Raw genomic sequence first — 15,828 nt, 5'->3', positions numbered from 1 at the left:
GTGGGCGTAAAAGGAGGAAATGAAAGCCGAGCTGAAAAATGAATTTTGGAATTTTTAAAAATATTTCAGGAGAACTTTGTAAAATCTGCCTCACTAGAATTAAAAAATATGGATACTATTTGGTGAAAGCTGATGCTGTAATACAAATTTACTGCGCATACTATGCAAAATGCTAAATAACTCTTCCATCTGGATTTCCATTTCAGGTTATTCCACTTTTTAGTGTAACCCGATGTCGATGACTTCACCAAACATGGCGGGGTTGACCGTGACGACGTTTTTCTCTGCATTGACCGGTAGAATTCTGCCCATTTACTTGACATTTGTGCAATAACGTTACATTGTATTTGTTTATGGACATCCCTAGGCCATGTTGTGGAAATTTCTAGAAGGAAATAGTCGTCTGATTTCGCGATGAGTGCGTCAACGTCCTCAACCGGTACACTCCCCCGCCCCCTCGCGGGTGGGGCCGAGGGCCAGACTGTCCCCACCCCGGTACCGGCCGGCCCCGATGGCTTCTTCTCCGCCACGGTGCTGAACCTGTCCCGGGCGCTAGCCGCCCTGACCCCCGCTCCTGCGGAGAAGGTGCAGCGGCTGATGCGGCTGTGTGGACAGGAGAACTCGCAGGGAGTGTACACTTTGGACCGGAGAGGCCGGGATGCGATCGTGGCACTGGGGGTGTTCATCATCGAGTCAGGACTTCAGCACAAGGTAGACATTATAGAAGACATCATATAACTTGTCCTTGATTTACTGGTGCATTGGAAGTTGTGTCTGTATTGTGCATACAGGTGGATTTGCTGTTTTGTGTTTTGTTGAATAATGGTGTTATTCATATACACAATGCTTTTTCTGTAGAGACAAAGACCAACTCCCCTTCAATACACCTGGGGGTTAGGCTCCCCCTTTCATAAATTGTAACAAAAAATTAGGGATGATCGGGGAGAATCCTTAACAACCACAGAGAAGTACGGAGATCTAATACAAATTCAGGAGTACTTCCTTGTAGTTTACAGTTATTTTATAGTTTACAGCATATTTTACAGTCAGGACAAAAGCCGCTTTGATATTATGAATGAGCTGGATGAACGCTTATGTGCCTTCAGACTTCAGTCCTTTGACCTTCCAAATGTTGAATTGTTCCACTTTCCATTGTAGTCACTGGTAATTACAGCACCAAATTGCAGACTAGAGACTAGTGTAGTGTCTCAGGTTGCATTTTGATATGTCAAACAGAAGGTGAAACAATATTACAGTTGTTAATGGTACACCAAAAACCACATAAGACATGCAGAGACTTATCCAATAACCCTGCCCACCCAGGCCAAAATGTTTAAGTACAAAACAAAAATTTAGAAATGGAAAAATATAGTCAGTCTCTGATGGGTACAACTGCTTAGTCTGAAGAACTGACAGTACTGAATCAGATGTAATTTGCAATACTACCTTCAAGTTAATTATATGAATCCTGGTAGACAATGCAAATTTAATGCTGCACGAGTCTTAAAGCTGACATGTCAGTGTGAGACTTATGACCACAATTTTGACCACATTTCAGGAGCTCCTAGTCCCCTACCTGATAGAGATCCTCAGAAACCTCCCTGGTGCTCACTGGATCCCTTCTGCCACCACAAGTAGACAGGTGAGTGAAGCTCTACTGTGTTTACCAAAACTGAAATAGGATTAAAAAGTTCTTCCAGTACAGTTTAGTCTTTACCGGTGTACAGGTTCTGACAGTATTTCCTTCCACAGAATGGTCTTCCTGAGAGTGAGCAGTTCAGTTTCTGCCTGGTGACTCTGTTGACAGACATAGCACACAGGGATCCGTCCTTCCGGGGGGAGATCATCACGGCTCAGGTGGAGGTGCTAAAGGTCAGTCTGATGGTGTTGTTTTTCGTTAACTTGCTTTCAGTGTCGTTAGATGTATGTAACCAGAATGGTACAGTCTAGAGGTGAACTTTTGTTACATAGGGAACCTGGGCATAAAGACTCTTCTTGTTGAATATAGGAAATAAACTATACCTACGGCTACAGACTTAGACATAAATAAGGACAAGTTGCCATGTTACGTCATGTCATCTTGCTTAGTTGAGGATGTAAAACATTGGCACCCTGAAAAGCCTGATGAAAAAAATCTCTGCCTTTATTTTATTTTGATCAGGCTGTTAACCAGCTATAGGATGAAGTAAAAGAGATTATTGTCATCATCAAAGACATAAAGAAGAATAAATGATTTAATGTTTATCTTACAGACCCTTGCCACCTTGTGCCAGAGTAGTGACATCCCCAAGGTTGCCCTGTGTAGTATTGTTGTCCCCTCTCTGCTTGGAGTTGCTCGTGCTCTCGGTCGGTACAGCACCGGCGACATCGGCCTAATCTCCCAACTGTTTCCACGTGAGACTTTCTCCTCCCCTGCGTCCACCCGGGTCAGCACACCCGCCACACCGACCTTCCCTGTCCTGGGGCACAGCCGTCCGGTCAGTGCCTGTCTACAGCTTACACTCGACCTACAGGGCCACTTCCTCCCGCCCTCCCCCAACCCATCACCCACACCCTCCCCACGGGGGTCAGAAGGTGCAGCCATCTTTGGCAGCTCTCTGCCCAACTCCCCCATCCACGGAGGTGTATATCAGGGGGTGATGTCTCCACTGGCTTCAGAAGACCTGCTGCAAACTGTGGGCACCAGCTTCCCCATGGCGGCTTCCTTAGGAGGGACAAGGAGAGCCCCCTTACATCTTAGTCCAGCCCAGTTACAGGACATCTTGTCCACTTCCGAATCTCTCCTCACTAAAGAAATTCTCAAGAACTTGGATGCAAAAGCAACAGAGTGCTTCATGCCTGGAGGAGGTCCAAGCTACCCCTATCATTCCTTCAGTGAGACTTTGACGGTTGTGTTGACCAATCTTCTTCACGATCTTCTCTATAATGTGAAGGATCTTTCTGCCTCCTTTACCAGGGAAGTCCATGACTTCATTAAAGGTTTGTTCGTTACGGGACAAACAGAGCTCATGGAGAAACTAGCAGAAGCAAAACTTTCCTACAAGCCATTCAACCCAGTGGTGCTACATGTAAGAGCCAATGCTACCTGCGTGGACCTGCTGGTATGGGCAGAGCAGGAGGAGGCAGGGGTGGATGCCCTCTGCAGTCGTCTCCAGGAGAAACTTAACCAAAGCACAAGCTCCAAGCTGGTGGTGCTGCACATGCCGCTGCTGCTGTGCTGCCTGCAGGGCCTCGGGTCCCTGGCAGAAAAGTTTCCTGGGAACACGTACAACATTCTCAACATTCTCCGCGACTTCCTGATCAACCCGTCCCCCCTGGTAATGAAGCTTCACCGTCTGCAGGTCACGTCAGCCACCAGGGGCAATGCTCACTCACGCAGTGGGCCTCCTTCCATCCATGTAACCGGGACCAGTCCTGTTCACACACAGAGCCAGTCTTCTACCGAATACCACAGCTTGCGCGACTCAGCCATCACCAACATCTGCCGCGCCCTAAAGGCGGGGGTAAAGGACGATCCGGACTGTGTTCATGCCTTTCTGGCATCCCTGTCTAACCGGCTGTATGCTGCTGAGATAAGCGACAGAGAATCAACACTCATCTCCACCCACACCATCCACATCCTCGGTGCTATTGCAGTTACTTTCAAGGATGACCTCAAGACCATGCAGTCAGTCCTTCAGATCTTCCAGCAACGGTTCTGTAGCCCTGCCTCTCCTCTAGATGTCCTTATTGTGGACCAGATGGCTCTCATGCTCCTGGCGGGAGAACCTACCACGTACCAGGAAATCCTGAAGATGTTCATCACGATCACCGTGGAGGCAGGGTCTGCCACCTACTCACAGGACCTTGCTACCAACAACAAAGCCCATGGCTACAGGCATGTTTCTCTGGCCGTCATTAATGCCCTGGGGGTCGTAGCTAGTAACCTACAAGGTGAGGAACAGCTGCAGCAACTTCTTGTCCGTTTGCTGGAGCTGTTTGTTCAGATGGGGCTTGAGGGGAAGCGAGCGAGTGAGAAGGCCAGCGAGAAGTCCTCCACAGCTATCAAGGCTTCCAGTAGTGCAGGGAACTTGGGCATCCTCATTCCCATCCTGGCTTTGCTGATGAGACGCTTGACCCCAATCGTGGACCCCAATCCACGGTTGTACAAGCTGTTTCGGGACTTCTGGCTGTACTGTGTGGTGATGGGATTTGTCACAGAAGGTGCCGGCTTGTGGCCACCGGAATGGTATGATGGAGTTTGCGAGATCGCCACCAAGTCCCCTGTGTTGCTGTCTCCAGGCGGCGAGCACCTACGGTCCGAGCTGCAGTACAACTCAGCACTGAGGAACGATGCTGCAGGCCCGGCAGAGCTGTATGAACTGAGGGCCACGATTCTCAACCTCCTGGGGCATCCAGCAGAGGTTGGGTCACTCATCAACAAACTCAGCTTTGCTCAGTGTACCTACCTTCTCTCTGTGTTCAAGCTGGAAACCATGAGAGTCAAACACTCCACAGATATGAGCAGCTTTCACCTCGTCTTCCGTTACTTAGAGGACAAACAGGTGCAGAAGGACAAGGCGGGGATGCTACAGTGTCTACTTGCCGTTGCAGACCAGGCCTTCAAGATCTTCCTCGATGTCATGACCAACAAGCCGCGGACAGAAGTGTGGGAGAAAGAGCTGGTCAAGCATGCGCAATTCCTACTTGTCAAGTTCAACCATCAGCTGAAGCGCATGCGTCGGGTTGCAGACAAGTTTCTGTCGGGGCTTGTTGATCGGTTTCCACACCTGCTTTGGAGCGGGGAGGTAATCTCTACCATGCTGGATATCCTACAGCTCCTGTCCAAGGGACTGGAGAGGGATTCCAAACTCGAGGCTATTCAGGCAAAAGTTCCCAACACCTCCCATCAGCTGACCATTCCGGATACCATTGAGGCGAGGGAGAGTGTTGTGCAAGACTTCGCTGCTCGGTGTACAGGGATTCTGCAAGAGGCCCTGAAGTGGGCACCAGCAGCCACCAAGTCTCACCTGGAGGAGTACCTGAGAAAAATTGAAAACACCTGTGATGGACTGACCAAACATGCAGGCATGGCCCTTGCAGCGGAAAGCATTCTGCAGTACGCAGGTAACACGAAGGATGTTTCTACATCAAAGCTAAACAAGAGACCAAATTGTGTGAACAAGGATCATTCCAGCTTTGTGGCTTCCACCAGCATGAGGAGCTGCTTCATGGGTGAGGTGCAGGGCATGCTGAGTCTGTGTCAGGGCGATGAGAGGAGGCTGGCACGGACCTTCCACCAACAGCTCACTGCATCCTCACAAGGCAGGGACTTCCAGCACTTCCGTAAGTCCCTCTTCCGAGTTACAGCACTCCTCATCAACAGTAAGGGCTGCCACCGGCCTCTGCTGCACAGCCTATCCCAGGCGCCCATACGCTATTTCACTGACAAGGCCATGGAAACCACCATCTGCTGCTGGCAGTGGCTGCTGGCAGCTAGAGCGGACTTGGAGCTTCCCTTCATGCTGGCCATGACAGCAGCATGGAAGATGGGGGTGGACATGCGCCTAGGGCTGTTCATGCACAACGTGGACGAGGTGGACGTGCTGGCCAGCTTTGGGGAGGAAGACTGTAAGTCGAAGGCACCGTATGTTGAGCCGCACAACATCTGGATCAACTTCCTGATGGAGAGGTTCGAGGTGGTGAAGTACCGCAGCACCTCACAAGTGGAAATGTTCGCCGACCTGCTGCACTACTCCCTCCCGATGTTCGTGGGCGGAAGGGACCCCATCATGAACCGACACGTTGTTGGGGTGGGTGCCCGATTCCGGCTCCTCACCCTTGGCCTCCTGCTCCTGCAAGGTGATGTCCTTCCCAGCTGCCCCAGCAAGAACGTGCTGCGGGAGAAAGTCTACACCACGGCATTCGACTACTTTACAGCCATTCTACCCATTCCACTCAAGGACACCATGTCGTTAAGGGAGGTCGTCGAGATGGTCATGAAGTTCTGGAAGTCACTTCATTCGGACAAGAAGTACTTAAAGACAAGCCATGTGATCGGTTCTAGTTTCCCTGAACTTGACTCTGACACCATCAGCGTCCGTAGTGCCACTGCAACCATGACGTCCATACCATCCGATCTGCGAGCAAGCTCAGACGTCGGCCCTCGTTCGACTCAAGGCTGGGTGAACACCATGCCGATGTCCTCCAACATGTCCACCCTGTCCAGGAGGTCCACAGGAACCACCCGCAGCAAGAGCAGGGTGGGAGAGGTGGGGAAAAGTTTTATTCGTATCATAATTGAATGATTGATTATAGAGCAGTTGACAGGAAAACCATTGATTATATGCAAATGTATAGATATCAACATTGCAATGTTAGAAGCCTGCTGACACATTCCACAACATATGCATAACATTTGCACATTGTGCATTGTATACATAATATTTGTCACTTTAGACTCTAGAAATCGGGAATCACTGTGAAAATTTGAAGTCAAATACATGATATATATACATTTTGACAAATAAAGGTATTAGATGTAGAAAAGCATGTTGTGTCAAATGGCATTTGAAACTTTACTGTACATTCAGTAGCAACTTATAATATGGAGCTTCTAACAGTGTCCCCCTAAAGTGCCTGGTGTTTTGTGATCGCCCCAGGTCCTAGTGAAGGACTACATGCGACGACGGGGACTGCTGCTATCCCTGGTGGGGAACGAGATTGAGCGGCTGACATCGTGGTACAACCCCCTTGGTCTGTCTGAGCTGAGCTTCACAGGACAGGAGACCATCACGGCGTGGCAGTCCCAGCCCATGTCGGACAGGGCCTGGAGGGACACGGTACAGATGGCGTGGGACATCTCCCCGCGCCTGGCACTGCAGCTCCCAGCCAGGTGCGGGGAACATTCCTTACTTAATTAAGTAATCGTTAAACACTCACCCCAGAAACATATTTTCCACATTGTCAAATGTTCAGATAGAGGGTGACATCTCCATGCTACTTGCACTATAACTCCATAGTAGTGACTCTTGTTACCTTTGATTCAGAAATTTATTTTCCTAAGTCTCAAGGATACTACGTAGAAAGAGGATACATAGTACAGCTGCGCAACTGGCACTGCTGTTGCCATCCAGGTGCAGCCCACAGTCCTGACACTAGTGTTCATTTCATAACTTGCTGCCTTTGTAGATTTTGGTCAGATTTTGGGTCACCAGACAATATCGTCTATGAAATGAAGGTTGCATGCCTTTAGTAAGAGTATCTGCTTCAACAGTTGTTCAGTTTGCTACTTCTTATTACAGGTTCCGTCAGACAGAAGCCATATCCAGGGAGGTCACACGTCTGGTCAGGAACGACCCCCAGGCAGTTGTTGATGTTCCCAGGGCAATCCAGGTAAAAGTCTGACAGATTAATTAGGATGGTGGTTTAGTTTACTTTTAACCTGTACATGTATGTATTTGTGAACAGGATAATGCATAGATATTTGTGATTTTTGTTCTGTTCTGGTGTAAGGAAGAAGTGTGATTAACTTTTTGAACAGGTCTAGATTCAGATACAGCAATGATTTCCTCCAGGATTACTGAGTATTGTGTAACAGGGCAAAATGCTATTTTATTTTTGGCGACGCCTCAGGGGCGAGCCAAATTTCTACTATATTGTGTGCAGATTGCAAGAATTCTAGGAATTGTACAGGAATGTGAAAGTCCATGGGACAATAACTCAAGAATGCCTGGATGTATTGTCTTCATATTTTGTAGGTGGGTAGGTCTGTGGCAGACCTTGTAATGATTGGATTTTGGGCCTCCTAGCGACTTTCTATAGTACTGCAGGGGAAATTTCACCTTTCAAATCTTGTCTTCAGAACATGCTACAGTCATGAATTTTAAGTGGTGGATAGCTCTTTGTTAGGAAAATATGTCCTGTAGATTTGGACCCCCTAGCGGCTTTTTTTGGAACTGCAGGAGCTGATTTTGACTCAAACTTTGAAAGAGAATAACGCAAGAAGGGGATGACGGATCATCATAACTTTTGGTGTGTAGATAGCTTAAGTGATGATTTACACAATCATATGCTAATTATGCAAATCAATATCTGATTTGCATAATTAATGAGGACAGTTAATAAATCAGCTGAAATTTACTATAGGACTCTCAAACACATGACTTATGTAACTGAGGAAGAGATACATATCGATAGATATCAATTATGCAAATTGATACTTAATTTGCATAATTAATGACAAAATACTATAAATCCATAGTGGTAAATGATGGGGATTTCATTTTTGCACCATTCGGAAGGTAAGTAAATGTGGCCACTATTAGACACAAATCTTGCATAGAGGGTCTCATTGACATAATTTATGAGGAAATGGTACGATGTATTTTTTTGTGAAAACCAGATTTTCATACATTGGACAACTTGTGTTATTTTGGTAGAGAAGGTGATCGACTGATACATGTATGATTTATGAGAGGTCCTTATTTGCACGTGGACTAAAAACGAAAACGTTAACAGAGACCACCGTCGCCATGGCAACATCTTTTTATGTTGCCAATCTTGTTGCAGTTCTTTTTGCCTGTGTGGGCTGAGGAAAAGTCACCTGACCAGAAAGTAGGCCTAACACTGGCAGCATGACCTGTTATAGATTAATTTATCTTTCTATTCTAGAAGTCAATATTTCAGCTGGGACCACTCCTGGAATGCTTGTAATTAAGGTTCAGTGCAAGATGGGGTAAATTCTGCATGGGTGGAGATATTCACTTTCAGGTGATACATACTTCAGAAGATAAAGCTATCTTTGTCTTATCTGCTGTGGTGCCTGGTTAAAGAATACAGTGTGGAGGTGGGCCATTACAAAATAAGCAAATGGTGCATGGGCCAAGGTTGACTCATGCTCCTCCTGGTCAAAGGTGTACTCTGTTTGTTCTCTGCTGCAGTACCTGGTCACAGAACACAGTGTTGAGGTGGATGCCCCAGAACTGAGCCACATCCTGACCTGGTCCGGCGTCAACCCCGCCATGGCGCTGTCATACTTCTCGCGCCAGTTCCCGCCACATCCGTTCACCTCGCAACTCGGCGTGAAGGTCCTGCGCTCCCTCCCGCCCGAGGTCACCCTGTTCTACGTCCCACAGCTGATCCAGGTGTGATGTCATGACACACCTTCTTCACTTTTCATTGGTGACAGGGTTAAAGAGGCAGATTCCTGTAACAAAATGAATCACTACATCTGGACAAAAATTAGATGCAAATACAGATGTCTTGCAGAATACTAGTAATCCACACATAGATGTCACCAATTTAATGACAGCTCCTATGGCTGGACTACATGTACACATCTGTATTATGACTGAGACATCTATAGTACAGATCTACCTACCATTGTTATATTATTTGCCATACATTATCCCTGTACAATCATTATGCAATAAGGTTCTTCTATTTACAAATGTCACAATCAGCTTCCTATTGTTTCCCAGGCTCTACGCTATGACACCATGGGGTACGTACAGGAATATATCCAGTGGGCCAGTCGGCGTTCCCAGCTCCTGGCTCACCAGTTTGTCTGGAACATGAAGACCAATGCTTACACTGATGAGGATGGCACCATTAAGGACCCGGAGGTGTGGATTTATATCTGTATTACTGTTAGTCAGTGTGATCAACTGTATTAATCAGTTCTTATAACTGTCCTTCAGCATAACAAATAACAAACAAACTGTGCAGGACACACTGGCAGCTGGCTCACAACACTGAACTTCTCACACCTAGTTCTTATATATATATATATAATTTCACGAGTTGTTAAGAACGGTCCATGGAAGAGGCCCCTGCTATTCTTTATGACAACGAGTCCCGTTTTTCCAGGTTGGAGATCGTTTCGAGACCATGATCGAACTCATGACTCGAACATTGTCAGGGCCAGCCAAGAACTTCTATCAACGGGAGTTTGACTTCTTCGGGAAGGTGACGGCCATCTCAGGGGAGATCAGGCCGTATCCTAAAGGTGCAGAGAGGAAGAAGGCCTGTCTCCAGGCCATGAAAAAAGTTGCTGTGAGTACCTATGACCTGTGTTTAGCACTACATTCTTATGGATTATAGATGGAGTACCTCAGAAATGCTAGGCAAATTTGCATGTGTATTGGTAGCCCAACAAACCCCATGTATTAATAGAGCCAATCTAATTTATCCTAAAACTAAATGCAACATGTAATTTCCAAAACAGATCCCTTACCAGCACATACACCACATAGATCTAGATTGGATTCAGGAAATAGTGTTCCTTGAGTAACCTGTAGACTGTATATATAGAATACAACACGGGGTATTCCGTATCACCCGAGGTACCAGCCCGACCGCGGGTCGGATCGCCCGACGGCCGTAGGCCGGAGGGCGATCCGACCCGCAGGAGGGCTGGGACCGAGGGTGATGCGGAATACAACGTGTTGTATTTTATTTATGTCATACCTTGGCAATACCCACCCGAGAAAACACACATTTCAATGCGGAATGCGCCAGAAGTTGAGGGAGTTTTGTGTCCTCGAACAAGAAACTGTAGCAACATTGATTCCAATCTCCGAATCCGGTATTCGAATTTCCGACAGCCGCGCAACCGACGCGTTCGAAATGCGTTCGAAATATTCTATGGAAGCCTGTGTGATAACCCTCCCGAACCCTATGCGATCCGGATAGTTATCACACGGTCCGGAACACCCGTATCAGGCCCAGGCATGACATAAACGTATATATACTATGGTATGGTATGGTCTAAGCAACACCTTTGTTCCCGGTGCTCTTCAGGTCCAGCCTGGCTGTTACCTACCCAGTAACCCTGAGGCAGTCGTGTTGGACATAGACTACAACTCAGGAACTCCCCTCCAAAGCGCAGCAAAGGCACCTTTCCTGGCCAAGTTTAAGGTCTGTTTTTTGGTTGCTGTTTTTTTCTTTCAACTTAGTCACTTTTTGCTTTAGGATTTGAGTCACAGAAATCACAGCCTATGATGTGCTAATCTTTGCTGTTGTCAAAGTCTCTGTATGCTACTGGAAAGGGTTACTGTCACGTGTGACTTTTCTAGGTATGTAACAACAAACAGACGAATGCTAGTAAAAACATAAAGTTGTTGACAGATAATCAACAATAGTTAGTTCAGGAATGTCTTGCCTAGGGACAGACCTACTTTTGCGAGTACACGTTTAATTGGTGTGAAACATGTGACTGTGCTCTCTGCAGGTGAGAAAGTGTGGGATCAATGACCTGGAAAACCTTGGCCTGGAGGGAGGGGACACGACAGATGGAACAGCAGAGGAGGTCTGGCAGGCAGCGATCTTTAAAGTGGGAGATGATGTGCGGCAGGACATGCTTGCATTGCAGGTGAGAAGGACGTGGGTTTACTTATTAAGAATTAAGGAGGTTCACATGTCAAGGATTGCAAAACATTTCAGTGTGCTTCTCTAAGGTCCCCACTTTAATATGAGTATAGGTGTATTACAATCAATGATGCCAACAATTCTCAAATGTACGTGTCAGTTATTTTATGGTGATTAGATGTTAATTTCTTGTCAAGCTCAACAGACATATGAGTCAACCTATGTACTCCCAGGCTACTTTATGTCCGCTGCTCAATACTGCACAACTGCAGCATGCATGGTGCTGTTTGTTTATATCTAGAGGGAGAATAGCTTTCTATAAGCTAAAGATATTGAGACCTTTTCCTGAAGCTAAAACTGAACAGAGAAACTTTTCCTCCACAGGTGATGACGCTGTTTAAGAACATCTTCCGGCAGGCGGGGCTGGACCTGTTCCTGTACCCGTACCGGGTCATCGCCACGGCACCGGGCTGCGGGGTCATCGAGTGCATCCCGGACACCAAGTCTCGCGACCAGCTGGGACGGCAGACCGACATCGGCCTCTACGAGTACTTCCTGCAGAAGTACGGGGATGAGATGACCCTCATGTTTCAGAACGCCCGCCGGAACTTTATCGAATCCATGGCGGCCTACAGCGTTATCGGGTTCCTGCTACAGATCAAGGACAGGCATAATGGAAACATCATGCTGGACTCACAGGTAAGGGAGCCAGAATACAAGACAAAAGGTTTAGCTGTGTGCAAATATGTGCAAATCATCAGTCTTACTTTTTAAATGTTGCAATTAGAAACCTAACTGTTGTGTTGCATGCTATTGGGGTCGATGTTCTTTGGATGGGATGCTGTCATCTGTGGTCTGCTGTTCTTTGATCTTTTAAAACATGTACCAGGGTTATTCCCGTTCATTAAAGCTGTATATACATGTACTGTACATTATGTCTGTCCTTGTAACATCCTGTAAAATTTGTGATTCATTTTGGTTGCTGTTCCTCAGGGCCACATAATGCACATCGACTTTGGCTTCATGTTTGAGAGCTCCCCAGGTGGGAACCTTGGGTGGGAACCAGACATCAAACTGACAGATGAGATGGTGATGATCATGGGCGGGAAGATAGACGCTCCTCCGTTCCGACGCTTCATGGAGCTGTGTATACAGGTAATTCACATTCATGTGGACTACATTTTCTTTCTGGTCTCATTGTCATCAGTTACTCTTCTGGACCACAAGATACCTGTCTAACTGTTGGTGGGCTATCAGCAGGGGTTACAGTCTTTCTATGAGAGACACTGAACTGTCAGTCTGATGTTCAAGGAGAGCCACCCTTTGACATGGTCACATGGATGTGTCCCAGTGTGTGATGACCACTCACCCATCAGTTCAAAATATAATGGCTGGCCTGTATTTATGTCAGTTAGGTAGTTGAATTGGCCTCAACTGTAAGCCTGCTGAACCAATGAAATGGTATAAAAACAATGAACAACTGTTTCCTACTTGTTTCTAGGGCTACCTGGCTGTGCGCCCCTACCAGGAGGCCATCGTGTCGCTGGTCGCACTGATGTTGGACACGGCGCTGCCATGTTTCCGAGGCCAGACGATCAAACTGCTTCGCCAGCGCTTTGCTCCCCTGCAGAACGAGAGGGATGCGGCCAACTACATGCAGAAGGTCATCAAGGACTCCTTCCTCAACTACAGGAGCATCACCTACGACATGCTGCAGTACTACCAGAACCAGATCCCCTACTAGAGGGCACTGTTATCTTATCACCTACAACATGCTGCAGTACTACCAGACCCAGATCCCCTACTAGAGGGCGCTGTGATCTTATCACCTACAACATACTGCAGTACTCCCAAAACTAAATCCCCTTCTAGGGGGTGCTGTTCTCCCAGAAGGATGCAGCTGTTTAACTGTTTAACTGTTGAAAAACCAAACTGTTGAAAAGCCCACTTGTATCATGTATGCAAGTATTTTAAATACCCTTACGAGGGAAATAGTGCACTGCCAATGAAGTTTTATGTATTTTGTGTAGAACTGATGAAGATGCAGTAGTAAGTAGGGATCTGGGTTTTAAGTTGTGTATTGACTACAAATGTAGCAAAACCAGAGACATGATGTATATGATACAGTACCTACATGGTACATAGAAGTGTGTATTGCTATATAAAACAGTGGTTTACTTTAGGTTTGAAAAAAGTTCATTTGGAAGCCCTACTTTTGAACTTGTTACAAGATGTATAGTAAAGTTTTCTTATTGTTTGAAGGAGCATACTTTCTTCCATGTTAAGGATTCTATATTTTTGTCATGAGTTTTAAAGTTATTGAGTGACTTTGAGAATTGATAAGGTTTTCAGTGTCTTTTCAGATTTGAAATGACTAGTGTCACAAACTTCTCAGTTAGAATAGTGCAACATTCTATCAGTAAGGTATGCGTGGAGATCTTTATGGTCTGCTACAATAATATTACTGTGTTTTGTTCCATTGTTGAAATGTGTGTAGAGGTTGAGTTCCAGCTGTTGTGTACATAACGTTCCATAGGCAACTCTTAAAATGCAATAACGTGTTTTGAGTGACCATTGTTGTTGTATCATTTCCTTTTGAACTGCACAATGTGATTTATCATTGTACATTTGTATGTGCTCTTGTCAAGTTGTTCCTGTATTTTTGCACATTGTAAGTGTATGTAGTCAGAGAAGAGTAAATATAACATAGCCAAACATTTATGTAGTATGAGGAAGAGGGTAATGATTATAACACTGTTGTGCGAAATGAAACTGAAGTGCAATATTGAAATGGAGATTATCAGTATGGAATATAAGGGAATTTTGAAAAATAATTAAATTGATATTGCCAGTAATTGTACCTTTCATAAGATGTGAAAAATGTATTACTAGTTTTGTTCCAAATCACTATCCCACCGAACATGAATGTACATCAGCTACTCCAGGAAAAATTGTTTTACTAAATTGAAGCCCTCATAAGTTTATCCCAGCTAAATTAAAGTAGGCATATATTGTACTTTGATGAAACTACTACCCTGGTTAGATCTTCTATCTGACAGTGTTGTAATTTCTGTCTTTAGGACAGGCTTCAACTAGCATGACTAAGACTTGTGAAAAGATTACTGTACATAGTAGTCAGTGAAAGGCTAGAAGGCTTTGTTATATGTGGAGCTGGATGTTTATGTAGTCAATGAGGACTGCATCTTCCCAAATTCAGTTTGTAGTTTCAGTTCTTCACTACAGCATCAAGCTGTGCACCTTTTGGCATACTTTCTTGTACGTTTATGTACTTTTTACTACTGTAACAGTGCTCTTCTGTCCATCATGCAAGGTTTCACAGAATATTGTAGATTCAAAAACCCATTTCTCACTATGTTTCAGTTACTATTAAAACCTGTCATTGACCTTCCTTGTTCCAGTTTTTAGTTGTGGGTAGATGCCTGTAGACCAAGTTAGAAATCCCAAGATGGACAACAATACTGTCTTATGCTTATCTGTACTTAGTGTCAATACCATTTGTTTAGACTTTCACGAAGTGGTTGAAACCCTGGAGACAAGCTGGACATTGTCATGTGGAGCAAATACACCTTCTGTTTATCTGGTTACCAAACAATGTCTTTTGTCATTGATAACATCACTAACATTTTTCGGCAAGAGTTAATTGACAACAAAATGGCAAAAAAAATTAACCATCAGTTCTTTTTGTTGCCGATATCATTGATTACCTTTGTCACTTATGTCTATACATGTTATATTTCTTCTCTTGTCCTTTTGATGCAAAAAAGGACCGCCCGTGGCGTTGAGACGAGCAACATTTTTGTGGCGGCCTAACCGTTTTCCGTGAGGAGATTACTTAAAACCATCCTGCCGGGAACCGCTAGTTCCCTATTCTCCAAGCAGAGGCTTCGATCGAGAGGGGTAGTTTTGTCCGGGATTTTTTACGTCCCTCGTGAGAGGAGAGGGACGTAACAAAATCCCGGACAAAACTTGCATGTTACACATTTGCATAATAACATGAAATCGGTTTATAATTACATTAAAACCATATCTTACAATAGTATCACAAGCAATTACACATGATTACAAATTTACAAACATATTAAAAGTAATCAAAAACGAATCATCGCAATGTCAGTCGAATGCAAGCTAGATAATGTTGAAGTCTACTACAATTACATGATGAGATCCATTCTGGGGAGGAAAGTTTTTGACGTCGTCATCGACTGCAGAGTTTTCGCCGCTTTTGAGACAGTTTGTCTATCAACTTTGTATTTCTGGCGGTATTACAGTAATGTTGCGTCCAGCATATATCCTTGAATACCTCATTTTTACAAATCCAGGATATATATGTTTTCCTGCAGATAGGAGAAGTCGCGTTATCAGTCATCCGGCAACTTTTGCCCAGTCCGCGGAGAGGTTGCTGAGACTTGGGTTTTACCGTATATGCTACCGTTTTTTAGGCTAATTAGGTCCCGGATG

At 45.4% G+C, this 15,828-nt stretch overlaps 1 protein-coding gene across 2 annotated transcripts; it reads left to right on the top strand.

Annotated features, from left to right (window-relative positions):
- The first annotated feature begins 179 nt into the window (after positions 1–179).
- LOC136433152 (phosphatidylinositol 4-kinase alpha-like) lies at positions 180–14,758 on the top strand. 2 transcript variants are annotated; one of them, XM_066425028.1, is made up of 15 exons: positions 180–711; positions 1,559–1,642; positions 1,753–1,872; positions 2,253–6,251; positions 6,642–6,874; positions 7,284–7,374; positions 8,551–8,595; positions 8,922–9,125; positions 9,462–9,605; positions 9,850–10,035; positions 10,783–10,899; positions 11,213–11,353; positions 11,734–12,048; positions 12,343–12,504; positions 12,851–14,758. In XM_066425028.1, exons 1-15 carry the CDS (start codon positions 415–417, stop codon positions 13,091–13,093), a joined length of 6,381 nt encoding a protein of 2,126 aa, XP_066281125.1. In that variant the 5' UTR covers positions 180–414; the 3' UTR covers positions 13,094–14,758. The 2 variants fall into 2 exon arrangements, with proteins under 2 accessions (XP_066281125.1, XP_066281126.1); XM_066425029.1 differs by lacking the exon at positions 8,551–8,595 and having other exon boundaries at positions 182–711.
- The last annotated feature ends 1,070 nt before the right edge of the window (positions 14,759–15,828 follow it).

This window comes from Branchiostoma lanceolatum, chromosome 4 (genome assembly GCF_035083965.1).
Source record: "Branchiostoma lanceolatum isolate klBraLanc5 chromosome 4, klBraLanc5.hap2, whole genome shotgun sequence".
NCBI lineage: Eukaryota > Metazoa > Chordata > Leptocardii > Amphioxiformes > Branchiostomatidae > Branchiostoma > Branchiostoma lanceolatum.
The sequence above is the reverse complement of the archived record's forward strand: the minus strand, read 5'-3'. Positions and strand labels throughout refer to the sequence as shown.

What these genes read in the sequence shown, in the direction of transcription:
- LOC136433152 (XM_066425028.1), top strand. Translation starts at nt 415, where the DNA reads ATGAGTGCGTCAACGTCCTCAACCGGTACACTCCCCCGCCCCCTCGCG. An exon ending in CTGCCACCACAAGTAGACAG is followed by an intron (nt 1,643 to 1,752) that starts GTGAGTGAAGCT and finishes TTCCTTCCACAG; the next exon opens with AATGGTCTTCCTGAGAGTGA. An exon ending in ATGTTCCCAGGGCAATCCAG is followed by an intron (nt 7,375 to 8,550) that starts GTAAAAGTCTGA and finishes ATCTTGTTGCAG; the next exon opens with TTCTTTTTGCCTGTGTGGGC.